Consider the following 27,438-nt stretch of genomic DNA (forward strand, 5'->3'; position numbering starts at 1 on the left):
CACAAACACACTTTTCCAGTCTTCTTACATCTTACTTCACCTTCCCTTCTATTCTTCAGTCCAGTGGCACTGGCTTCCTTGCTGTTCCTTGAATAAGACACTCCATTTTCTGGCTCTGAGTATTTTATCTGGGTGTCCCCCATTCCTGAAATGCTCTCCCTCCATATCTCCTGGCTTTCCTTCAAGTCTCAGCTAAAATCTCCTGTTCTTCCGGAAGCATTTCCCTATCCTTCTTAATTCTAGTGCCTTTTCTCTGTTGAATATTTCCAATTATAGCTTGTTTATACATAGTTGTGTTTTATCTCTCCCATTAGATTGTGGGCTCCTTGAGGGCAGGCACTGTCTACTTTGGATCCCCAGTACTTAGCACAGTGCCTGGCATATAGTAAGCACTTAATAAATATTCATTGACAGACCAGTTATTGACCGAGGGTAGGTAGCTAAGTACAGGCTTATTATAACTAAAGCTAACATTTAAATAGTACTTTATGGTTGGTCAAGTGCTTTACATACATTATATCTCATTTGATCCTCACTGCAACCCTGTGAGGTAGGTACTATTATGATCACCCTCATTTTATAGATGAGGAAATGGAGGCAGACAGAGGTTAGGTGATTTGCCCAGGATCACACAGCTAGTAAGTATCTGAGCTAGAATCTGAGCCCAGATCTTTTGGACTCCAAGCCCAGTGCTCTTAATTTTCAGTCGTCTATCAAGCAGTTTTTAATACTCCCCAGTCTAAAGATGATTCCTCCTGAAGCAAAATGAGAGTTTAGTTTTACATTTGCTCTATCATCCTTTATCATCCTCCTTTCCCCCTCCTAAGCAAACACAATTCAAACCCTTCTTTGACATTCCTCTTTAAGCCCAGGAGAGACGTTTTAAAAGCTCTTTTGGTTGTCCTTAGGATTTATTTCTAGTCTCATATTATTTTGAGTTCTAGAATTACTGATTCTTATGAAACCATGCCACTATTTTTAATTCACCCTGTTATCAGCCCTTACTGTCATTTCTTTCTTGAAACTGAGTTCCTTGCATATCCACTTTCCTTAGACTCTCCCTCTCCCCCACCCACATCAGAACAATTTGTGTTCACATCATCTGAATTTTATTCTTGTGAGCATCCCTTCTCTCATACACCAATCTTCCCTATGTCTTTTCTCTGAACAATCTGAAGTTCACTGTCCCCACATCTAGGCTTTGGGTCAGACTAATCCAGGCTCTTCCCTCCTCATCTATTACAAACTCTCAAATGGCACAGTCCCTTCCTCCCAAGGTTCCAGTCATTTCTATCTTGGCACCACCTGAGTGAAGATGACTCCGGGTACTTCCATCACCATTCATCATCAAGCTTTGGAGTGGAAAGGTTCCTTCTCAATTCAACAAACATTTATTGAGCACATAATGTATTCATGACTTTGTGCTAGGCACTGGAAATACAGAGAAGCATATAACACAGTCCCTGCTGTCATGAGGATAATAGCCCAGTTAAAGGTAAATAATAGCATGTATTGAGTTCTAAAAGAATGGTAGATGCAATAAGGACAAGGTGATCTCTCTCAAGTCCCTCCTGACTCTCAGGAGCTGTGAGTCTGTGAGTTCAGAAGAGGGAAAACTCACCAGCAGCTGAGCAAAGAGAGGAAGAAAAGAAAAGGTAGGACATTCTGGGCTAGCCAAGTGATACAAGCGAGTGCTTGAAGGCAGGAGTGTTCAAGGTGTGTTTTGGGAAAGAGTGAGCAGACTAATTTGGCTGAACAAGAGTGCTATGTACAAGAGTGGAATATGGGGAGACAAAGTTAGAGAGGGAGGGTGAGGCCAGATTGTGCATCCTTTGAAAGCAAGCCTAAAGATTCTGGGCATTTTCCTAGAGATAGTCATGGGGTCAGATACTTCAGAGGCTATCTAGTTCAACCTCATTTTTACTGATGATGAAGATGAGGCCCAAGGAAGCTAACTGACTTGCCCAAAGTCACCCCGTTAAGTGTCAGAGGTAAGATTCGAACCCAGGTTCTCTAAATCTAGGGCCATTCCTCTTTCCACTGTATCATGCTGGTTTCTGAGGGTCCATGGGGGAAGGGAGTGGTAGATATATGCAAAGTGTTGTTTTAGACACTTGTTGTAGACTAGATTGGACAAAGAGATTAGCATCAAGAAAATACATCAGGAGACTATTGCAGTAGTTAAGGTGTGAGATGATGAGGTCCTGGATGAAGGTGATATTCATAGAAATGGAAGGAATTGATTGAAATTCTGAAAGAAGAACGTGAAGAATTGGTGACATACTTGATGTATGAGGGGAGGAAAAAGGGAGGTGCTAAGGATTACTTCAAGATCTTAAGCCTTGGTAGCCATTAATGGCCCCATTGACCCAAATGAAGAAGGGCTGGCTTGGAAGGAAAGACAATGAATTCAATTGTAGACAAATGGAATTCAAGGTGATAGCAGGACATCAGCAGATAGAGCTGCCTAGCAGACATGTGGGGAAGCTGAGTCAAAGGTCGGGAGAATGATCATGGCTTTGGAAGCTATCCTTCTAAAGGTGATTGCTGAAGCCATGGCAGCAGACCATGATGAGTCATTTACATTGACATCTGACCCGAAGGTTTCCAAAATGCTCTCCTCACAATTCAGTGAGCTATGAGGCTTAGTCAGCGTAGTTTACCCAAGGTACCTTGAGCTCAGCATGTTTAAATTGAACTCATCATCCTCTCCCCTAAATCCACCTGTCCTTCAAACTTGCCTCTTTTTGAAGAGGACGCCATTACTTTCCCAGTCATCTATACAATACATATCATCAGAGTCATCTTTGGCTCTTCCCCTCCCTCATCCCACATCCACGCAGTTGCCAGGGGTTGTTGATTCTGCCTCCACAGCATCTCTCAAATCCATTTTCTTTTCTCTACTCACACTGCCACCATTGTCTTCAGGCCCTCATTGCCTCATCACCCTAGACAGATTCTCAAATGGATCAATGATCTCTTCAGTTTGAGAATTCCCTCCATCATGCAGATCATAACCCTTCTATGCCTGCCCATATTGTGGAACTCTCATTCATTTTCCCCCAAAAGTTCACTTTAGGAGTCTACTCAGTGTGTTGGAAGTCTTATTCATTTTCTGTGAGAATACCAACAGAACACTCTGGCTGTCCACCTGTCTTCCTTCACTCTCAACATGTGACCAGCCCATCTTCTCTTTCTGTCATTCAGTTCTAATGACATCATTTATTCCTTTTCTTTTTCAGCATTCCTTATTGGTTATATGTTGAAACCTATTACACTTATCACATTCTGATGCTTACTTTTAGTTCTTTGAAGGCAGTGTTATTCCAGATCTTGCTGACCACAGCAATACTGATTAACAATCTATCTATTTTTAACAGTCTTCTTACCTCTAAGTTTCCTTACCTCCAAGCTCTCCTTTTTCCAGTCCATGAGATACCAAAATAATCTTCCTAATGGACATGTCTGACATATAACTCCCCTGCTCAAAACTTATCAGTGATTCCTTATTGGCTCCAGGATACTCTGTTGCCTCAACATTGCAGCGAAACCAGACTGTTAGCTATTCCCTCAATTCAACATACTGTCTCTCACCACTTTGACCTCACAGAAGCCATCTTTCATGTATGCAATGAACTCTCTCTTCATTTTTTCCTTTCGGATTCCTTATCTACTTTCAAGAATCATCTGAAGTAACCAGTTAATTCCATTAAGCTTTATATTTTTGTTATTTATTTTAATAATAGCTAGCTTTTATATAGTGTTATGAGGTTTGCAAAGCATTTTACATGTATTATCTCATTTGATCTTCACAACAACACTGTGGAGTATTATTATCCTGATTTTACAGATGAACCAGCTGAGGGTGAGAAAGTCTAACTGACTTCCCTATGATCACACAGCTAAACAAGTGTCTGAGGTGAGGTTGGAATTCAAGGCTTCCACATCTAGTATTCTGTTCATGATGTCACTTAGCTGCCTCCACTGTACCACCTAGTGCCTTCAGTTTGTTCCTTTAAAAAAAGTGTGTGTGTGTGTATTTTCTATTAGGAATTTAACAAACATGAACTCATCACTGTATTCACAAAGAACAAAAAAGAAGATTGCTTATGAAACCATGAACTTCTGTTACATACAGGTTGGGTTTTTTAAGGTGTATATTAAATTTAACAAGATAATCATGTAACTCATGTTTTAAGCCTCGAGGATTTTACATAAGATTCTCTTGATTGATATGGAGAATGGTATTTAGAAACTGTGTGCCTGTGTGAAAGGTGGCATTGGTATGAGCTTTGGAGAGGAGACGGTCTTCATTCTGGCTTGAAGAGAGACACACATGTGGTTCCAGATTGTCTTCTAGACCTACAAGAGTTTGGAGCCTCATTCCTCTCTCTCTCTCTCTCTCTCTCTCTCTCTCTCTCTCTCTCTCCCCCCCCACCTCTCTCCCTCTGTCTCTGTCTCTTTCTCTGTCTCTCTGTCTCTCTCCCCCTTGTTTTGAAGACTGAATTACAGTAACAAAATTGCCCTATTTGTGTATTTTTCTGATTTTCTTTGTGTTCTTTTCTGTGTATATTTTATTAACATTCTTTCCTTTCTTTCATCCTTTTTTCCTTCCCTTTTTTTCCTTCTTTCATTTGGTGCCTCTGTTACCACCCACTAATTTACCCCACCCCTATAGAAGCCCTTCCTTGTAAAAAATAAACATAGTGAAGTAAAACAAATCAATATATTAGCCAGATCTCAAAATGCATGTCATTTTATATTTCCAGAACATCTCCTCTCTGCTAAGGGGAGGGTGGCATGATTCATTATTAGTACTCTGAAGTCATGGTTGATCAGAATTCTCTAGTATTTAAAAGTTATTTGCCTCTATGATCTCTGTGTAAATTGTTCTCCTGACCTATTTCCCTCTGAATCAGTTCATATGAACCTTTCAAGGTTTCTCTGAATTCTCAGATTCATTGGTTCTTAAAGCTAAGAAATATTCCATTCCACTCATTTTCCACAATTTATTCAGTCATTCCTAATATGACTGTTCTTTTACTCCTCAAATCCTCCTAGAGCATTTTGTCTGATCTCTGCTTTGTTCCTTTCACTCCTTACCCTACATTATACTTAACTCGTCTGTATCTATACCACCTCAATGTAAGCTCATTAAAGGCAGCAGCAAAGGCAGCAGCTAATTTCATTTTTGTCTTTTTCAATAATAGCCTCCTAGTTTGTCTCCCTGCCTCCAGTTCCTCCTCTCTGTAAACCATCTTTCTCACAGAGGTCAAAATAATATTTCAAAAGCACAGAACTGACCATTTCACTCCCCTGCTCAAAAGGCTTTGAGTGGCTCTCTGTTGAGACCTGTTAAAGACCTTGACTTGAAAAGGCCAATGTCCCCCATTGCTTCCCAGGCCATCTCCAGTTGTCCTTATTCATATCTTGCCACTGGACCCAGATGGCTCTGGAGGAGAAAGTGAGGCTGGTGACTTTGCACAGCCCTGCCTCTCTCAAATCAAATTCACTTACATGTCATGATATCACCTCCCTGATGTCGTGGTCCTGTTCAAGAACAAAAGACAAAGAGTAGCAGCATGGCTTCTAGGATAAATTATAAGCTCCACAGCCAGACATTTACCACAGTCTGACTCCCCACTATCTTCCCATACTTATCTCATATTACTTACCTTCAACTCAAAATATTTCACATTGTCACCAAGATTAAACATTAGACTATCTCCTGCCTTGATGCATATTTATAGGCCATCCCTGAATCCTGAAATGTCCTCCCTCCTCATCTCTGCTTCTCAGACTTCTTTTCTTCCTTTAAGTTTCATCTCAGGTGATACCATCTCCATGAGACCTTCCTTGGTCCCCAAGTTATTAGTGGTCTCTCTCACTCTTCAATACAAATAGAGACAATAGGTACAAATTATCTTGTATCTATCTGTGTACGTATTGTATCCCCCTAGTAACATATAAGATCTTGAGGGATTTTATAGCCTCATCCCTAGCATAGTACCTTGGGCAAAGTTGGCATTTAATAAATGTTTGTCAAATTAAATAGAAAGTTGAATAATAAAACAAGGAAGTATATGGTCATTCAATTCAATTTAACAAACATTCACCATGCTACAGCATAACTCAATATAAAAGACAAAAAGAAACAGTCCCTGCCCTCAAGGAGATTATAGTCTATATTCTTTTATATCTTTGTTTTAGCTTCCCAATTAGACATGTTCTTTAAGAGAAGAAATTGTGGTTTTTTTTGTAATCCCCCCAAGCTCCTAGTAGTGTGTCTGTATTCTCTCTACTATACATATGTATATATGTGTGTATATGTATGTATATATCTGTATCTGCATACATATATACTATATACTATCTGATACACAGTATACACACACATGCACACTCACATACATATTTTCTTTCTTGAAGGATGAACAATATACTATAAAATAGAGGCATATGAAGTACTAGCTAACATTTATATAATGCTTTAAAGTCTGCAAAGTGTTTTACATATATAATGTCTCATTTCAGGCTCACAAAAACCCTTTGAGGTAGGACTGGTCAAGTAAATATCATGTACACTTTTAGGCTGCCATTAGAATATTGATGTGTAAGAACAAACAACTCAAATGTGAAATAGCCTAGCTTCTTTTTTAATATTATTTTCAGAGAATCTATAGACAGATTTCCAGGGATCTGTGAAATTGGATGGGGAAACTATTACATCTTTTTTTCCCCATTAATCTTTGGTTTCCTTTAATATCATATGTATTTTATTTTATACATTTAAAACCATTATCCTAAGAAAATCATAGGTTTCATGAGACCTTCAAAGGGGGCCATTACTTTAAAAAAGATTGAGAACTCTCGGAATAATATAACCAGCATCAACATGAAACTCTTTTACTAAACTTGCCATTTCTGAATAAAGCAATTTAGAGATATTTTGGGGGTGGGAAAAGCAAGGTTGTATAGGTGTGCGCAGGTGTCTTTATACGTCTGTGTAAATGTGTGTTTTTGCTGAGGAAGTCATTTTATCTGTAACTTTTCTCAACAGTGGACTTAGCTTTTGATCTCTGGGCACTGCCAGTTGTTAAGAATATGTCTCTTCCTCCTAAAAATAACCTATTTCTGCTCAGTATCATCCACATTGCGGACTATTCCATCATAGAAAACCCTTGGAGTGTAGACAGATTTTAAATCAAGAGCTATAAATCTCTACTTTTCATTATATAGCACTTAAGTAGTCTTTATCTTTATAGACAGCTACTGGCTCCTTGCGAAATGGTTACTTTCAAGTCGGTCAGAGACCAAAAATAGCAACTACGGTTCCAGTCTCTGTGTGCTTATGACTTTGTAGTCAGGAGAGCTGGAATATAATAACTGAGAAATTAGACTCCTGGGTCCTGTGGAAAGCACTATAAACTTCAAGAGAACATTATGTAAGGACCGTTTTTTTTTGGAACTAGAATGAAACTTGAGAAAATACAGTCATTGTTGAGTTCTAGGTGAAGATTACTATGCACTTCCATCCTCTCTGGCCCTCTCCTCCCCACCCAGGCCTTAGTTACTCCTTTTTTTTTTTAATTTTTATTTTTACAATACCAGAGATTTTATTATTATAGGAAATTTTAATGAGGAAACTCCCTTTTCTAATTCAAATTGGTACCTCCTCTGCAACTTATAGCCTTAGAGAGTTGCTTGGGGAGCTCAGATAAGAAGAGTTTTGTTTGGGATTCCACAGATAGTATGAGTCAGGGATGGAATTTGAACCTACTTATTCCTGACTTTCCGTCTACCATTATTCTATACTGCTTTTGCACACCTCTGTTTTTAAGAGTATAATTTCTTCAACCAAATGAAGTTGTGTAGGGTACCCAAGAGGTCCTCCCCCACAAAAAAAAAAAAGGACATTTGCGCTGGATGTATCATTGCTCCATTGGGTTTCAAAAGCTCTTATTTTTTCTGTGTTGGAGTAATCTAGGCCTGCTGCACACCTTAGAATTCTAGTACCCTGGGAGTTAACAAGAGTAAGTGACTCTCAAATATGGACAAAAGATGTAACTCAGACCTACAACCTTTCAAAAGTGCTACAGAATCAAAATTTTTGATTCGGTTTTTAAAAATGTTCAGTTCCAAATTCTCTCTCCCCTCCCTCCCCATCCATTGAGAAAGCAAGAAAAATAAAAAAAATGTTATAAATATGATAGTCAATTTTTTAAAAATCTTAAATTAGCCATATCTCCTTCCCACCCCCCACACACCAAATAAGCTTCAATCTGAACTCTGAGTCCATTAGCTCTCTTTCTGGAATTGGTTAGCGCATTTCATCAAAAGTCCTCTAGAACTGTGGTTGGTTTTAAGTATGTTGCCCAGAGTTTCTAAATTTTCCAAAGTTGTTTGTCTTTACAGTGTTGTTGTCATTGTGTAAACTGTTCTGTTGGTGCTGCTCACTTCACTTTGTATCAGTTCATACAAGTCTCCCTAGGTTTTTCTGAAAGCATTCCCTTCATAATTTTTTTTTAGGCAACTGGGGTTAAGTGACTTGCCCAGGGTCACACAGCTAGTAAGTGTCAAGTGTTTGGTCTGAGGCCGGATTTTAACTCCGGTCCTCCTGACTTCAAGGTCAGTACTCTATGCACTGCACCACCTAGCTGCCCCAAATACTCTTTTACTTTTATTTATTTATTTATTTATTTTGTGGCTAGGCAATGGGGTTAAGTGACTTGCCCAGGGTCACGCAGCTACTAAGTGTCAAATGTCTGAGGCTGGATTTGAACTCAAGTCCTCCTGACTCCAAGGCTGGAGTTCTATCCACTGCGCCACCTAGCTATCCCCATAATTTCTTACAGCATAATGGCATTCCATCACATACACAAATCATAACTTGCTCATCTGTTCCCCCGTTGATGGGCACCCCCTCAGTTTCCAGTTCTTTACTACCATGAAAAAAGCTGCTATGAATATTTTTTCATATATTAGTCCTTTTTCTCTTTCTTTGTTCTCTTTGGGGTACGGATCTAGTAAACACCAAAATCCCCTTTTGCTTTTGTCTTTTTCAAGGTGCTCAAAGAACTTGCATTCAAATCCTGCCTCTTACCTCTTACCACCTATGTAACCTTGGACAGGTCATTCTATCAGTTCTCTCATCCGTAAAATGGGGCAAAATATAAATTGGAAGATTGCTAAAGGCCTTTCCATCTCAAAATTCTATGCTTTAAGAGAATTCAGGGGCATAGAATTGGGAAATGTGTATTGACTGCCAGCTTTTGCATCAACATGTCTGTGACAACTGCCCTTCATGCCAATGAATACTAGCCTGCATGTAAATTTCAGTATATATGCCATGGGTTGCCAACTCCTGATCAAGATGTTACTGGATGTTCTCATTAATGATTATGCTAAAAAAAAATTAAAACAATTCAATGGCATCTGAAAGATGAGAAGTTGGCTTTCGTTAGGATTTGGTTCCTATCTCAGTGTTTTTGTTATGGCTAAACTCTAGCAATTGGCTGATGTCCCACGATGAGCAGTACATTCAGAGATTAGGACTGTGTGGGTGTTCTGTTCCCAACCTAATAGTTCGTTGACTGAACAAATGAATATTAGGACTTTTCGTACTTAAGGAGTCTTAGAATATCAAAATTATGTTCTTTAAAAACTCATTAATTAGACTGGAAGGAATAGAAAGAACATAATTTATTGTCCTTTTGACTGTTTAGCCATCACATTTGCATAACTAGTTGATTAATATGTCAAAAACAGTATTATCTCTTTGGTTACTTGGTATACTAGAAAGAGGAGTGGATCTGGAGTCATGAGATCTGAGTTTGAATCCAAGCACTGACAGTATTTGTGTAACCATAGGCAAGTCACTTTTCTTAGCAGCTAGGTGTCATAGTAGATAGAGGACTGGACCTAGAGCCAGGAACATCCAAGTTCAGATCAGACATTTAATATCTGTGTGACCCTGGGGAAGCCACTAATCTCTGACTGCCTCAATTTCCTCAAATGTAAAAGGGGAATAAGGATAGCACCTACCTCCCAAGTTTGTGAGGATCAAATGAGATAATATTTGTAAAGTGCTTAATACAATACCTCATATATAGTAGGTGCTTAATAAATATTTGTTCTCTTCTCTTCCCCTTTAATAAACAGAGAACTAAGTCAAATTCATAAGACTACAAGTCATTCCCCAACTGACAAATGGTCAAAGGATTTGAACAGGCAATTTTCAGAAGAAGAAATCAAAGTTATCTGTAGTCGTACAAAAAATGCTCTAAATTACTATTGAGTAGAGAAATGCAAATTAAAACAACTTTGAGGTACCGCCTCACATAAATCAGATTGGCTAACATGACAGAAAAGGAAAATGACAAATGTTGGAGGGGATGTGGGAAAATTGAGACAGCAATGCACTGTTAGTGGAGTTGTGAACTGATTTAACCATTCAGGAGAGCAATCTGGAACTATGCCCAAAGGGCATCAAACTGTGCATACCCTTTGATCCAGCAACACCACTACTAGATCTGTATCCCAAAGAGATCAAAAACAAAAAGGAAAAGAATCTATTTATACAAGAATATTTATAGTAGCTCTTTTTGTGGTGGCAAAGAATTGTAAATTGAGGGGATGCTCATCAATCGGGAAATGGCTGAACAAGTTGTGGTATATGAATGTAATGGAATGCTATTGTGCTATGAGAAATGACAAGCAGGCAGATTTCAGAAAAATCTGCAAAAACTTACATGAACTGATGCAAAGTGAAGTGAGCAGAACCAGAAGAACATTGTACAACATATCAGCAACACTGTGCAATGATCAACTATGAATAACTTAAGTCTTCTCAGCAACACAATGATCCCTTCTCCTCCCTGAACTTCAGTGTCCTCATATGTAAAATGGGGATTATAATATCTACATTATCTACCAAACAGGGTGGCTGTAGAAAAGTGCTTTATAAACCATAACTATGTAAATATGAGTTAGTTATAAACAATGTGAACATAAGTTATTGTTAGTATTGTTTTGTTCTTGTAGATGGTGCATGTGTATTAGTTATCTTTGATTTCATTTTTAACTTTGAATATTTTTCTTTTCTCTATAGTTGTGGATTACTGTGCCTCAGAAAGCCATGGCTGTGAACATGAGTGTGTAAATGCTGATAATTCCTATTTCTGCAGATGCCATAAAGGATTTGCTCTTAACCCAGATAAAAGAACATGCAATAGTAGGTTACAAAATGTGGCATTCCGATGATATTAGGTGGCTTTGGATATTGAAGTCTCTCAATGCCAAATTAACCTTTGATTTTCTGTAGGATTTTATTAAACTCTTCCTCTCCTACTATATCTTAATGACCACCCTTTCTTGACTTTGACAAGTTATCCCAGTCTTTTCCAAGATTTATGCTGTGGAGAATCAGAAAGGTCATTTTCCATAAAAGATCTATACTTGGAGGGGAGGATCCTACCTTCCTCCCAAATAGACCCTGACGTCATTTGGTGCTAACATAACTATATATTTACCATTTATTGGAAGAATTTTTTTAAAAATCTTCATTGGAATGTTATGAGATGGTGTATTAAACAATCCATCCACACAGGTCCAAAAGTGTCGTACTTTAAGAAAGCCTGATATAAGACAGGCATGGTGGTATATATCTGTAATCCCTGCTACTGGGGAACCTGAGGTTGGTAGATCAATTAAGCTCAGGAATTCTAAGCTACAGTAGGGCTTCTGTCAATCTGGTACCCATATTGTCTGGCACCATTATAGTGAGCTCCTGGGAAGGAGGCTGTGGGAAGAGTCACCAAGCTACATATAAAGAGAAAAACAACACAGGTCAGAAAGACAGCAGGGCAAATTAACAATAGGATCAGCCCATAAGTGGCTACTACTTACCATTTGGGTAAGATAGGGAGATCCAGTGTCAAGGAAGAAAGAGAGGAAGGAAGGGGAGGAATGAGGGAGGGACAGAGGAAAGATGGAAGAGAGGGAGCGATAGAGGGAGGAGGGAAAGAAAGGAAAGAAAGAGGGGGAAAGGGAAGGAAAGTGTGATATAACCAAATATAAATCTCAAAAAAATCTAAATTAAGAAGCGGTCACACCACTTTTCAAAAGAACTAACAGCATGCTATTATAAATATAGAGTTCTTTATTGCACACGAGTGTTTGTTTACTTCTTTGACTGAGAGGCTTAAAGCTCACATATTAGGGTCCAACTGAAGATTAATTTTTAGATGAAGATAAAGTAGTTCAGAAATATAAGCTCTGAGAAAATGGATTCAATTTATTTTTTAAATGACTTTATAAAATTTTTCATAAACATTTATTACAGAAACTAGGAATCCAGTACTAAGAAACACACATGCAACTAAAACAAACAAAAAAGAATTCCAATACTTAACCTTCTTGATATTCTTCTGTTTCCCTTGCATCCACTACTAGCAGGTGCCAGGATTAGAGGCAGCATGGGAATGAAGGACACAGCTGGATGGATAGTTACAGTAGAGATGAGCTGCTGGTCATCAGTTTCCTTCTTTTGCTCCATCCACCTGCCAATATCTTCCCTGCAGCTCCAACTGCTATAAAATGGCAGGGTTATAGACAGAAAGAAGGAATTTGGCTGTAGTACTGGTGTACAGGCATTCTTTGTCTGTAATTCTGTGTAATAGGGGTGATAGCATAGACAGATAAATAGACAGACAGATTGACATACACCTAACTGAATACATATTGACCAACTAGTTAATTGATTCAATACCCTACAACTGAAGGTGCTGAATTAATTTTGAATATGATTTTGAATAAATTCATTCTTTTGATGACACTATGCTAAGTATGAGAGAAAGGCAAAATAAACGTAAGACATAGTATCTGTTTTCCAAGAGTTTATAATTCAGTTGATGAGATAATATGGACACCCATGAAACCATAAATTTTCCAAGACTCCATATGACCAAGTGTCAAAAAGAATGATAACAGGGGGTGGAGCCAAGATGGCAGAGTAAAAGCAGTGACTTGCTTGAGCTCTCCCCCAAACCCCTCCAAATACCTGTAAAAAAATGGCTCTAAACAAATTCTAAAGCAGAAGAACCCACAAAAAGACAGAGTGAAACAAATTTCCAGCCCAAGACAGCCTGGATGGTTGATCAGAAAGGTATATCGCGCTGAGTGGGGAAAGAAGCGCAGTTTGGCATGGGCGCATAGGCAAGGCAGGCCTCAGTGAACCTGGAGCAGGCCTCAGAGGACTGAAGTGTGGGTAACTGTGGTGGTTTCCAGATTTCTCAACCCATGAACACCAGACAACTTAGAAAGTCAGTGGGAAAAGTCTGTGACTGTGGTGAGAGAGAGAAGCATGGTCTCAGCCCCAGTCCTCGATCTCTGCCCGGGGGCAACAATTGCTTCTGGAGCTTCCGGCCCACAGACTGAGAGGGAATTGAGTGGCTGATCAGAGGGGGGTTGCAGGGATCTTTCTGCTGGTGCAGGATTCTCTTGCTTTGCTCATGCTAGGATCTGGGTCACAGTTTTGGGTGGCAGTCCTGGGGTGAAGAGGAGTGCTAGCGTGGTAGAACTTGTAGTGGCAGTGGAGAGGGAATCCTCCTCACAGTTCCAAGGCAGAAAAGAGTGCTTGTGGTCACTCATAGACCACAGCCCAGGCCAGGAAAGGAGTAAACACCTCGCCCCTTATCATACCACCTTGGAAGAACTGAAAATTTACAGGTCCCTAGAAGTATCTCTGAAAACAGCTTGAGACAGTACATTCTCCACACTGGAAGCAGACTCCTATCTTACTTAACAAAGAGTTTAAAACTCAAGTAATTGGCTGGAATCATGAATAAACAAAGGTTCAAAAAAAGTCAGACCATAGAATCTTTCTTTGGTAACAAAGAAGATCAAAACATACAACCAGAAGGAGACAACAAAGTCAAAGCTCCTACATCCAAAGCCTCCAAGAAAAGTATGATTCTGTCCCAGGCCAGGGAAGAGCTCAAAAAGGAATTTGAGAAACCAGTAAGAGAAGTAGAGGAAAAACTGGGAAGAGAAATGAGAGTGATGCAAGAAAATCATGAAAAACTAGTCAACAGCTTGCTAAAGGACACCCGAAAAAAAATTAAAGAAAATAACACCTTAAAAAATAACCTAACCCAAATGGCAAAAGAAGTCCAAAAAGCCAATGAGGAGAAGAATGCCCTAAAAAAGCAGAATTGGCCAAATGGAAAAGGAAGTCCAAAAGATTACTGAAGAAAATACTTCCTTAAAAATTAGAATGGAGCAATTGGAAGCTAGTGACTTTATGAAAAATCAAGACATTGTAAAACAAATCCAAAAAGAATGAAAAAAATAGAAAACAATGTGAAATATCTCATTAGAAAAACAACTGACCTGAAAAACAGATCCAGGAGAGAGAATTTAAAAATTATTGGACTACCTGAAAGCCATGATCAAAAAAAGAGCCTAGACATCATCTTTCAAGAAATTATCAAGGAAAACTGCCCTGATATTTTAGAATCAGAGGGCAAAATAGAAATTGAAAGAACCCACCGATCACCTCCTGAAAGAGATCCCCAAAGGAAAATTCCTAGAAACATTGTAGTCAAATTCCAGAGTTCCTAGGTCAAGGAGAAAATATTGCAAACAACCATAAAGAAACAATTCAAGTACTGTGGAAACATCATCAGCATAACACAAGATTTAACAACTTCTACATTAAGGGACCAGAAGGCATGGAACATAATATTCCAGAAGGCAAAGGAGATAGGATTACAACCAAGAATCACCTACCCAGCAAAATTGAGTATAATCCTTCAGGGGAAAAAATGGTCATTCAGTGAAATAGAAGACTTTCAAGCATTCTTGAGGAAAAGACCAGAGCTGAATAGAAAATTTGACTTTCAAATACAAGACTCAAGTGAAACATGAAGAGATAAACAGGAAAGAGAAATCAAAAGAGACTTATTAAGGTTGAACTGTTTACATTACTGCATGGAAAGATGATATTTGTAACTCATGAGACCTTTATCAGTATTAGGGTAGTTGGAGGGAAAAAATTATATGGATGTGTATATAGATAGATAGATAGATAGATAGATAGATAGACAGACAGACAGACAGACAGACAGACAGACAGACAGACAGACAGATAGATAGATAGATAGATAGATAGATAGATAGATAGATAGATAGATAGATAGATAGATAGATAGAGGGCATAGGGGAAGTTGAAGATCAAGGGGTGATATGTGGAGAATAAAATTAGGGGGTGAGAGGGGATTATACTGGGAGAAGGAGAAAGGGAGAGGTAGAATGGGGTAAATTATCTCACATAAAACAGAAAAGAAAAGGCTTTTACAGCGGAGGGGAAACGGGGGAAGGTGAGAGGGAGTAAGTGAGTCTTATTCTCATCGGATTTGGCTTAAGGAGGGAATAACATACACAATGGGGTATGCAAATCTATCTTACCCTACAGAAAAATGGGGGGAAGGGGCAAGACAGTGGGGGGATGATAGAAGGGAAGGCAAATTGGGGCAGGGGGTAATCAGAAGCAAACACTTCTGAGGAGGGACAGGGTCAAAAGAGAGAATAGAATAAGAGTTTTTCACAATATGACTACTATGGAAGTGTTTTGCATAACTGCACATGTATAATCTATATTGAGTTGCTTGCCTTTTCAATGTGGGTGGATGGGGAGAGCGGAAGGGAGACAATTTGGAACCCAAAGTTTTAAAAACACATGTTTAAAAAAAATGTTTTTACATGCAGCTGGGAAATAAGAAATACAGAAAATGGAGTATAGAAGTCTATCCTACCCTACGGGAAAATAGAAGGGGAAGGGGATAAGAGAAGGTGGGAGAGATAGAAGGGAGGGCAGATTAGGGCAAGAGGTATACAGAATGCATGCCATCTTGGGGTGGGGGGAGGGATGAGATGGGGAGAAAATTTGGAACTCAAAATCTTGTGGAAGTGAATGTTGAAAACTAAAAACAAATAAATTTTAAAAAAGAATGATAACGACACTGAGTTCTACAGGACTTTAGGGAGAAGGGAGATCAGAGTTGGTTGGAGTGGTCAGGGAAGGCCTTGTGGAAAAGAAACCTGGAGGAAGAACATAGGCCATCAGTATACACTACTAAAAGTCAGGAAACCCATCTTCTATCTAGTTCCCTTATGACCACTAGACAGCTTTACTACTTTGGGAAGTTTACCTTTCTGCACCTTGGCTTTTTCATCTATAAAATGGACATAAGTAGTATTTGCCTTACTAGTTCACAGTGATGCTGATCAAATAAGAGACAAACAAGTGATTGAATAAGAAAATAGATATGAAAGAATTTTATCAAGCTTAAAAACTCATATGTAAAATATTATTAGACATGGCTCTCAAGTTGGGCTTTGAAAGAGGAATAGGTTCTGGACAGATGAAGAAGAGAGGGAAAGACACTCTAGGAGAGAGGAACAGGACAGATAAAAACTTGGATTCAGGAATGATGCCTTTCTTCTATTTTCTCTGGGACTTCATTCTATTAATCATCCCCCCTTCTCTATGAAATCCTTAATCTTTCCCTCTTTATTGGTTCCTTACTCTCTACCTGACTCTATCTTCTGTGCAAGTATCCCCTATCCTAAATAATAATAAAATTTTAAATTGCTCCTTAAGTCTTCTAATCCCTCTGGCTTTCATTCCACCTCTATTTTCCCTTTGATTACTGAACTTCTTGAAAGAATGATCTATACTTTCTACATTCATTCCCTTGACATTCACTCATTCCTCAATCCATTTTTAATCTGACTTCTGTCCCCACCATTCTACTGACATTTCCTCCTAAAAAGCCACCAGTATCCTCTTTGATGCCAAGTTAAATGGTGTTTTTTTTTTCAATTCTCATCCTCCTTGACCTCCCTATACTATGGGCCATCCCTCTTTCTTCTCAACAGTATTCTTTGGCTTTCATGACAGAAGTTTTCCTGTTTACCTAGATCTTTGACTTCTCCTTCTCTGTCTACTTCTTTGTCTTTTCTTCTTTTCTTCATGTTAATATAGGTGTCCCCAAAGGTTTGATGCCCTCATCCCTCTTCTGTTCTCTCACTATAGCTCTCCCTTGGTGATGAAATTCTCTCCCACTGCTTCAACTCTCACCTCTACACAATTAATTAACAAATGTCTATCTTCAGCCTTGCTTCCTCTCTCAAGTTGATTTTGTAGGCAAAGGAGAAAGAGACAGTGAAGAGGGAGAGATTTAAGGAGGAAGAAAGAATGATTTTGCTTCTTCCTATGGTTATAGGCGGAACCTCAGGGAAGTAAGGTTCATTCACAAACCTAGAGATTGTCTAGTACTTACCCAGTAAGCATCATAGGCTAGACCTTCTGGGATATTGATCCACTCTGTTCCTTCCACATCCTTCCAACTTAGGATTGAAAAAGATCCGCAAAAAGAGCTCCCTTCCACACAGACACACAAAGCCTTACAAGAAACAAAATAAACTGACACACCAAAGAATGGGACAACAACAATAATAATAACAGGTCACATTTCTATAATGCTTTAAGGTTTGCTAAGTTCTTTATATAAATAACTTCGTTGAAAGGGGCTGACCACCAAGTGGAGGAATATCAGACTTTTCATTGATATGCAGTTCTATTAAGGGTTCGTTTACCACAACACAATATAACACTGAGGAAACTCTCCCAACAAGCTGGAATAGCAGCTGTCACAAATATAACTGAGGCTTGCTTTCCTTGCTGATATCTTAGAATAATTATGTGGGCATATAGAGAGGTCAGGCCAGATTATCTGTAGGTCTAGGAAACATGGTAAGGGAAAGTATGCAGTTATTGCAAGAACATATTGTTTCTACTACTTGGCATCAGCTCCCTACACCCAGACCCATATGTATCATGGATAGCATTCAAGTGCTGACCATGAGAGAAGGGGTGGATACAGAGTGAAAGAGGCAAGAGGGTACAGATATGGGTGCAGGAAGAGGCATAGGGAGGAGGGATCACAGAGAGCCCAGGTTAGATCTGGTAAGGAGAAACAAATAACAGAATGTTCCTGTTACCTAACAGCTGCTTAATAGACGTTTGCTCATTATTTAATTCTCAAAAAAAGAAGGGAGAAGGAAGAGAGGAGGAATAAACACCCAAAATATTACCATCTTGGAATTTTTCCTGTAAAACAAGGAAAGAGTTATTGCTGGGTATCATTTGGTTTTCCTAAGTCAAAGTCATTGTTTCTTTTGTTTTTTTTTTTTTATCAGAGTTGGACTATTGTGCTTCCCTTAACCACGGTTGCCAGCATGAATGTGTTAATACAGAGGATTCTTATTCCTGTCGTTGCCTGAAAGGATTTAACCTGAACCCAGATAAGAAAACATGCAGGAGTAAGTCCCTCATTGTGACAGCCAAGAACGGCTGTACCTCCTCCATGTCACCATCCTGGAGTTTCATTATTATTTTCTGGGGAAAACTTGATAAAACATCTTTATATACACCCACCCCAAACTTTTGCCTGATATATGGGTTATAGTTTTATCAACACCATTCACTCATTTAGTCTATCTGTATTTTTGTATTGGGGGGCAGCTCTGAACCTGTGATTTTATCAACATAGAGACATCCTAGTGTGTAAACTCCCTCTACTAATGCAGATTAGAATTCCTCTGGGCCTCTTAGTCTTAGAGCACCAAGAGGTTAAGAAAGTAACCAATGGTCACATAGTTAATGTATGACACAGGTAAAACTTGAATGCTTACACTTTTAAAAAGATGGCCATTTTTGAAAATGTACAGTAAGCGTATAATGTCCACAAACTCATCCCACATATCCACTCCAGCTAGTAATAGCTCACATTTATGCAGTGCATTAAGGTTTACAAAGCACTTTCTTTGTAACAACCCCTTGAAGTAGGTTGTACGGGTAGTTTTATCCACATTTTAAAGATATGTGTACTAAGGCTCAGGAAGATGGCATGATCTGCCTGTGAACACACAACCAGTATTTATAGGAACCAAGATTTGAAACCAGGATTCCTGATTTCAAGTCCAGCCTGATTTCCACTGTATCACAGTAAAAAGTACCTTTAGTTCTAGAATTCTCCTGATGGGTTGATATAGGATCACTTAACTTTAACATTCACATGAAATGACCACAACTTTCATTTGGAGGGACAACTCCACTCTCCTTCACTTCCAGATCCCATGACATTCAGGCTGCCCTATAAGTGCCGCTAGTGCCCATAACAAGGTGAGTCACAGTGGGCATCAGTGTTTTCCAAAATTTAATGCTATGCCTTCTATTTTTCTGAGTCTTTTCAGTAATGTCCGACTCTTTGTGACCCCATTTGGGAGTTTTCTTGGCAAAGATACTAGAGTGATTTGCTATTTCCTTCTCTAGCTCATTTTACGGATAAGGAACTGAGGCAAACAGGGTTAAGTGATTTGCCTCTGGTCACACAGCTAGTGTCTGAGACCAGATTGGAACTCATGAAGATGAGTCTTACTGATTCCAAGCCCAGTACTTTATCCATTGTGCCACCTAGTTGCTCTATGTGTCAGCAAAATTTAATTTTGTAATTCAGTATTACATAATTTGGTATTAATTATATATGTATATTATTATGCTTTAGGTTTGGATCTATAATTTGGATTTTATATATTTAGATTTAATTGTATTAAATCTAATATATTTTTCCAGTGAAGAGTCACATATTGCTTATGCACATTCTAACCTATACATTTGTTTTAATGAATGTTGCAGAGTTATACCACATTAGCAGATGGTTACATAGTCTCATTTTAAAATTAAATATGAAATACCATGCCTTACGGAAGAAGATAACACAATATGGTAACAGTGCTTGGACATAATCAAACATTACATCAAAATTTTAATTTCATTCCTACAGGATGTAAAAACAATTAAATGGAATAATTTCCACTAGAGCACACATGCACAGAAATGCTAAAGAGTCAGATTTTACTGCTTGGCCTCTTTTTTATGCTGCCCACAACTTTTTCCATGGATGTGTGTGTTTAACCGCACCCAGAAGTCACCCATAGGTGACTTATTTGTGGGTGTTAAAGCTCACTTCAATACTTAGGAAATCTGTGATTTTTGTCAGTGTGAGCACTCCTTAAGTCAGATCACAACCCGTCTGGTACTTTTGTAAAGTCAAGTCAACAAGCATTTATTAAGCATTTAGTTATGTGCCAGGCTGGAGATACAAAGAAAGGCAAACACACATACCCTGCCCTCAAGAAGCTCACATTCTAAAATGTAAACAATTATGTATATACAAGATATATAAAGGGTAAATTTAAAGTAAGTGGTTTTATGAGTTGTTAATGGCCCAAAAAAAGTTCATTTCTGCAGAAAGAGCCTCTACGCATTAAGCTAGGCTGGCTGTCCAAGACAAACACATAATAAAAGTCTAATGACTTTTCCTCAAACCTTTTTCCAGCCTTACACAATCTGCTAAACCTTGCACTCTAAGAACATGGCCTTTGAGAATCCAGGGTCAGCTCTGTATCCTGAGGTATCAGAGCAGAGCATTAAAGGTCACACATCTAGTAAGTGTCTTAGCTGGATTTGAACTCAGACCTTCCTGACTCCAGACCCAGCATTCTATCCATTGACCCCTTAACTGAGAAAATATGTTACAGTTGTAGGCATGTTGGCTTTAGATTAAGAGGACTCTGGTTAATGCAAGTTCTGGTACTTATTGCCTATGTGAACTTGAGTAAAATGCTTAATCTCTCTGGGCCTCAGTTCCTCATCTGCAAAATAAGAGGATTTGGCCTCTAAAATCCATTATGGACATTGTCCAAGTCTATATTGTACTCCAATGAATTTATATTCGAGGGGGTATATCTGTATGAACAAATAGAGATTGTGTTCCCCAAAGGCTTCATTGTGTATTACTTTCTAAACGAAGCAGAAACAAACCATAAAGAATACATTTCATACTATAAGGTTTTTTGAGATCTAGCTAATATGTTGATTTGTTTTCACTCTGGTTTTTTGTTTTTGTTTTTGTTTTTTACAAGGAAAGGCTTCTATAGGGGTGGGATAAGTTAGTGGGTGGTGATAGAGGCACCAAATGAAAGAAGGAAAAAAGGGAAGGAAGGAAGGAAAGAATGTCAATAAAGTATACACAGAAGAGAACAGAGAGAAAATCAGAAGGGTACACAAATAGGGCAATTTTGTTACTGTAACCTGGGCTTCAAGATGAGAGACAAGGGGGAGGAAAAGAGAAGAGAGAGAGGAGAGAAAGGAGAGAGAGAGAGAGAGAGACAGAGACAGAGAGAGAGAGAAGAAGAAGAAGAAGAAGAAGAAGAAGAAGAAGAAGAAGAAGAAGCAACTTATCTGCCGAAGACCGACAAAGTGAAGGGCTTAACCAAAGATGATGTGTATATCTGCCCACAGAATAATGTAACATACCTCCAAAGTACTCCAAACTCAACATGAATTCACTGTACTTATCTTAGCATCCTCTCTAATCTGGTGTCCCACTTTTCATCCAAGTAAAATAGGTTTTTTTTTTCCCCTGGAGTATAGCATCCTGATCCACCCCCACTCTCTAGCATCTTGCCTCCTTATCCAAATTTTTGCTACCTGAGGCAACAGAACATGGGCAGGGCAGTGGAAGGGTGATAGAAAGAGTTCTGGGTTTGCATTCCATGCCCAGATTCCAGTGCCAAGTTTCACATTCACTAGCTCTGTGATCATGGGCAGATCACCTAAGCTTTCTGATTGTCATTTCTCTCATCAGTGAAATGGGGTTAATGAGCCTTCCATTGCCTACCTCACTCAGTTGGTTGTGAGAAAAGCACTTTGTAAACCTTGAAGCAGAGGATCAGTGTGATGTCATTTTTTCCTTTCCACATCTGTGGAGGGCTGGCCCTGGTAATGCTTAGTTACCTGGATGGAGTAGATGGGGCCTCACTGTAGGCTTCTCTCAGGAGTTTCACATAATCCCAAGGAATCCCTATGTAGATTTCAGGGAGTTGATGAACTTGAATAGGAAAATCATGACATCTTCATTTTAATATGTAATTGGTTTCCTTAGTATTCCTATGAATTTTATTGGTACATTTAAAAATTTTATCCTGAGGATGGGTCCATAGGTTTCTGCAGATTGCCAAAGAGGTTATGACACAAAAGAGATTAAGAACCCCTACTCTAGACAGGTTTTTAGAAGAAAGACTGTCAAGAACTTTTAGAAATTAGGTTGAACTGTAGCGTATTATTTGAATTCTGGAGTCTTTCGGATATGCCCGTCATCTTTGGTCAAGCCCATTTGTATGTGTAATTCTGTGGCAGCTAAGTCTCCTAGTTTGGGGCAGGCCTTGTTCTCCCAGGCTACATGACCAAAGGGTAAGGATGGCTTTCCTGATACTCAGCTTCAGCCAGTGCAGTTCAAAACACATGTATTACTCTCTCTCTGTCTCTGTTTCTCTGTCTTTTTCTCTTTCTCTCTGACTCTCTCAATGTCCTCATCAACTTGTGGGCTCAGTTACAAAGTCCAAGTGTAGCCTTACAAAGGCCAGCTAGGTTTCACAGTGGATAGGGCGCTGGACTTGGAATCAGGAAGACTCCTCTTTCTGAGTTCAAATCCAACCTCAGACACTTTCTAGCTGGGTGACCCTGGGCAAGTCACTTAACCCTGTTTGCCTCAGTTTCCTCATCTGTAAAATAAACTGGAGAAGGAAATGGCAAATCATTTCAGTATCTTTGCCAAGAAAACACCAAGTGGGGTCACGAAAAATTGAACTTGACTGAAACAACTGAATAACAATATGTGCTAATCACTTTACAAATATTACCTCATTTGATCCTTACAACAACCCTGGGAGGTAGGTTTAAAATAAATTTTAAAATATACCCATTTTACAGATGAGGAAACTGAGGAAGTCAAAGATTAAGTGACTTGCCCACAGTCACATAGTTAGCAAATGTCTGAGTCTGGCAGTTTGGTATTGTTCAGTCTTTCAGTCATGTCTGACTCTTTGTGACCCCATGGACTACAGAATACTGTCCGTGGGGTTTTCTTGGCAAAGATACTGAAGTGTCTCCTTAGTCTGGCAGTCAGGTCTTCCTAAATCTTATATGACTTGATTGCTGTTTTGCCCTTCATTATCAAAGAGACCATGACATCAGGAAGATGATGCCATGACTTGCAAATGAATTGGTTTAAGTGAGGGAGGGCTGTGCAAAGTCACCAGCCTCACTCTCTCCTCCAGAGCCATCTGAGTCCAGTGGCAAAATATAGATCAGGATAACTGGAGATGGCTCCGGATGAATAGATGCAGAGTGAAATGAGAAGGACCAGGTGAGCAATTTATACAATAATGACACTACGTAAAAATGAACCATTTTGAAAAATTTAAGAGCCCTGATCAACACAATGACCAATCATGATTCCAGATAGACACTACCCACTGTCCTGACAAAGAGGGATGGACTAAACATGCATAATGAGATACATATTTTTAGACACAGCCGATGTGGTGATTTGTCTTTGTTTGACTATGCATAGGTGTTACAAAGGTTTTTTTTTTCTTTTCTTTTTTTTTATTCAGTGCAGGAGAATAGGTGGAAGAAAAAATAAATGTTTGATTATAATTAATTTTTTTAAGATGAACAATACAGTACACTGCTCTTGGAGGGACATATATATGCTTTTTTGCCTAGTTGAAGAGGCTGGTCCTATCTTCCAGCTTCCTCCATATGAACTGAACTCCTCCACCCCATCTCCCAGCCCAAAACAACATTTCTTTCTAAAGCAAAGATCATTTCTAATCAATGAGGGAGAGGAATATGGGTTTTCATCCAACCTACACAAAATATTTCTTTTTAATTTCCAGGGGTCCTTTTTGTTGTACTGTGGATAAGATTACTTTTTTCTTAGATTGAATTCACAAGGTTCATTCAGTTTGTGATTTTTTTTCACAACCTGAAGCCTGTTAATGGAGAGTTCATGAGGTACCCTACTTTTTCTCCCCTTCTTTCCTGAGTTTCCTTTATAACTCATGCTATGCAGCATTGTTATCATAATTTCAAAGCATAAATCACCAGAGTCCTGATGAAAAACATGAAAGCCAGGCTTGGGCTGCCTTCAGAGCTGGAGACCGGTGGCCTGACTCATCAGAAAGCCGGCCTCCCACGTATACCACTTATCCTTCAGCCCTGCAAGACTGTTGACTTCAGTAGGACTGATTGGGGTTCACTTTGAATGAGTGATAAGTAACAGCTGTTCTGTGCCTCACATGAAATGGGGTCCAACTCCCCAAAGCTTGTCTATCCTTATCACTTGGCACTTCTCATCCACCGCCTGGTCAGTATTATTTTTTTATGTGTGTCTGTCTTGTCCCCTTTGCCAGACTCCATATTCACTGAGGGCAGAGATTATGATTAATAATAATAATAACTTACATTTTTTACATGTTGCCTCATTTAATTCTCATGACAACTCTGTGAGCTAGGTAATACAAGAGTTATCATTCCCCATTTTAAATATGGGAAAACTGAGGTTTGGAGTTGTGACTTTCCCAAGTCAATACTCACCTCCCCAGCCCTCCACACCCACATTCATAGTCTGATTCCAAAAATGTGGGTTTCTCTCCAAATGTTCTTTTTTTCCCATTCAAGACCACTGGAGGGGGTGTGAAGGAGAGGTCAGAAATGTACATTTGCCAGGGCTCTCTCATCTTTGCTAGTAAAAGCTACCATTTATGTGTTACTTTAGGGTTTGCAAAGCACTTTACAACATTTGATCCTCCCAACAATCAATCAATTAATCAGTAAACATTTATTATATGCCTATTGTGTGCCAGATGCAGTGCTAAGTGCTGGAAAATGACTGAGACTTACCCAGGGTTGCACAGCTAGTAAGTACCTGACATGCAATTTCAACTCAGATCCTCCTGAGTTTGCCCATCTAGAGGCAGCTGAATAACCCAGTAGATGGAATACTGAGCATGGAGTTAAGAATACCTATGTTCAAATCTTGCCTTGGATATTTACTACCCATGTGATCCTGAGCAAGTCACTTAACCTTTGTGTGCCTCAGTTTCCTCAACTGTAAAATGAGGATAATAATAGCACCTTACCTCCTGGGGTTGTACTGAGGATCAAATGAGATAATGTTCATAAAGTGCTTAGCATAGTGCCTGGCATATAGTAAGCGCTTAATAAATGCTTGTTTTCTTCCTCCTAACTCCAACTCTGCTGTTTGGTTCACTATACCTCAATTGCCTCAAAATGTTTCTATCACTGCATGGGAGAGCACTGGACCCCAGGGGCACCCAGGGCTCCAAGTTCCAGAAGAGTAGAGTACACCATCCTCTACCAACCCCAGCAGCCACTCCTTCTGTCCTTCCACAAATCCAAGCGCATGGCCCCAACTCAAGGAGCCCTCCAAGCATGGATGGCTACACCAGCTGCCTCTCATTCTCCTTCCACACTCACTCTCACTAACCTTATGTATATCCTCCCACTCCCTCTCCCACATCCCTCTTCTACTTCTCTCCCTCAAAAAACACTTCATGCTCTCTCACAAACACTCCCAAGCCTGGATCCCATTGACACTGTGCCAAATATGCTTGGATCACCAACACCCAAAGAACATATTTTCACTCTTGAAATAGTCAAGGAATTCGAACACACCTAACAGCTGTGGGTGAGAGGCAGCTTGTCAGAGGGGACAGAAAGCCAAAAAGACCTGGGTTCATATCCTTCCTCTGACACACACTAGCTGTGTGGCCCTGGGCCAGTCACATAACTATACAGAGCCTCAGCCAACTCTCTAAGAATATAATTTGCAGAACAAGTATTGATCTGTGTTCGTAAAAAGACGTTCAAAGAAATAAAAAATAAAAAACGCAGAACCAGCTGCTTCTCTAAGCCATTCCAATGGCCAGGGAGTCTAACACAAGGTTTTATAAGGAGTAAGGCCAGTGCCCAGGTGACTATAGCTTGCTCTTTACCTCTTGCCCATGCTGAATATATGTATGTTGGATTGCTCTTACTGAAGCTAAATGAGCATCAGGAAAGCCATCCTGTGCCTTCAGTCACGAGCCCAGGAAGGCGAAGCTAACCCCAAACCAGGAGTGGAGTGGGAAAGAGACTCAGCGAATGGTAGAAAGAGATTCCCTCTTGGTCTTGTTTGCTCCAGGATTTTGCTGGGAGAATACTCCATTCAATTTTGTGTGTGTTTAATGCTCCCAGAATGCTACCAGGGAATGCCATAAGGAAGACTGAAGCATAACACTTGAACATAAAACCATTAAAGTCAAAAGAACCTTTAGAGATCTGTCTTGCCTCGGGAGTAGAAATAACATCTATATTTGTTATGATCCCATTTTGGGGTACTCCAAAACTGAGTTAGTCCTGAAGGATTCCACATTCCACTGTTTTCAGAGCCCTAAAGTTGGTGACAAGAAATAGAATTGGTCTAGAGGAACATTCCTGAAAGCATTATAATCATCTTTGAAAATTGCTATCTTTTGTTTGCATATCACCCTCATTTCTGAATGGGCAGCTAGATGGCCCAGTGGATGGAATGCTGGGCCTGGAGTCAGGCAAATATGACTTTCAGACATTTATTAGTTGTGTGACTCTAGGCAGGTCACTTAAGCCTGTTTGCCTCAGTTTCCTCATCTGTAAAATGAGCTGGAGAAGGAAATGGCAAACCACTCCAGTATCTTTGCCAAGAAAATTCCAAAACAGGTTAGGAAGAGTCAGGTACGACTGAAAATACGGAATAACAGCAACATTTCGAATATATCTCTCTCTTCTGCTTTACTCAGGAAGCCATCCTTTGTTAGGAAAAGTCAAAAAGAAAGAGAAGAAAAAATAAAAAGCAGTTCAGGAAAGGTAACCCACACCCATAGACTTCCACCTCTGCAAAGAAGGCAAGGAGGTGAAGTTTCTCAGCCGTTTGGAACAGGAAGGGAGGGGAAAGCTTAATTATTATATTACCACCGTGTTCATGGCACACTAGGTCTGTAATTGATCTCCCACAAGGCATAAGATCAGAGATCTAGGACCAAAAAGAATTCCCCTCTAGTCCAACTCCCTTCCCCCATTTTATAGATAAGGAAATTGAGGCTAGACTGCCAGAGCTGGTGTCTCTGAGGAACTCAGCTCACAACTAGGAATCACCTGAGAAATGTTTAACAGCTAGCTCTCCCCTTCCCCGCTCCACCCCCCCAAAAATGTGCTTAATACACTTTTACGTTTAATCTGCATATTTAACATTGTCTTCATCACTTCAAATAATCAGCACAACAATAAATCATATTCTGCTTTATCCTTTGCCAATTTCTGACAATTTAACAACTGGCTCTCCCCAGTTCCAGCTGGTCTCAGCACATCCCTATGGTCAAAACCATTGTTTGAAATTGTGCTTCAAGACACTCAAGAAGAACATC

At 39.4% G+C, this 27,438-nt stretch overlaps 1 protein-coding gene across 3 annotated transcripts in view; it reads left to right on the plus strand.

The window, feature by feature from the left end:
* Window positions 1-27,438, plus strand: part of MATN2 (matrilin 2) — a 206,736-nt gene that overhangs the window by 124,512 nt on the left and 54,786 nt on the right. For 2 of the 3 annotated variants that reach the window (XM_027849872.1, XM_027849873.1), the window contains exons 6-7: window positions 11,111-11,233; window positions 18,265-18,387. In XM_027849872.1, coding sequence (XP_027705673.1) covers window positions 11,111-11,233; window positions 18,265-18,387 — 246 coding nt within the window. The remainder of the gene's footprint in view (window positions 1-11,110; window positions 11,234-18,264; window positions 18,388-27,438) is intronic. The other variant, XM_027849874.1, reaches the window with a different exon arrangement.

The sequence above is a fragment of the Vombatus ursinus genome, unplaced genomic scaffold (genome assembly GCF_900497805.2).
Source record: "Vombatus ursinus unplaced genomic scaffold, bare-nosed wombat genome assembly UNPS02008961.1, whole genome shotgun sequence".
NCBI lineage: Eukaryota > Metazoa > Chordata > Mammalia > Diprotodontia > Vombatidae > Vombatus > Vombatus ursinus.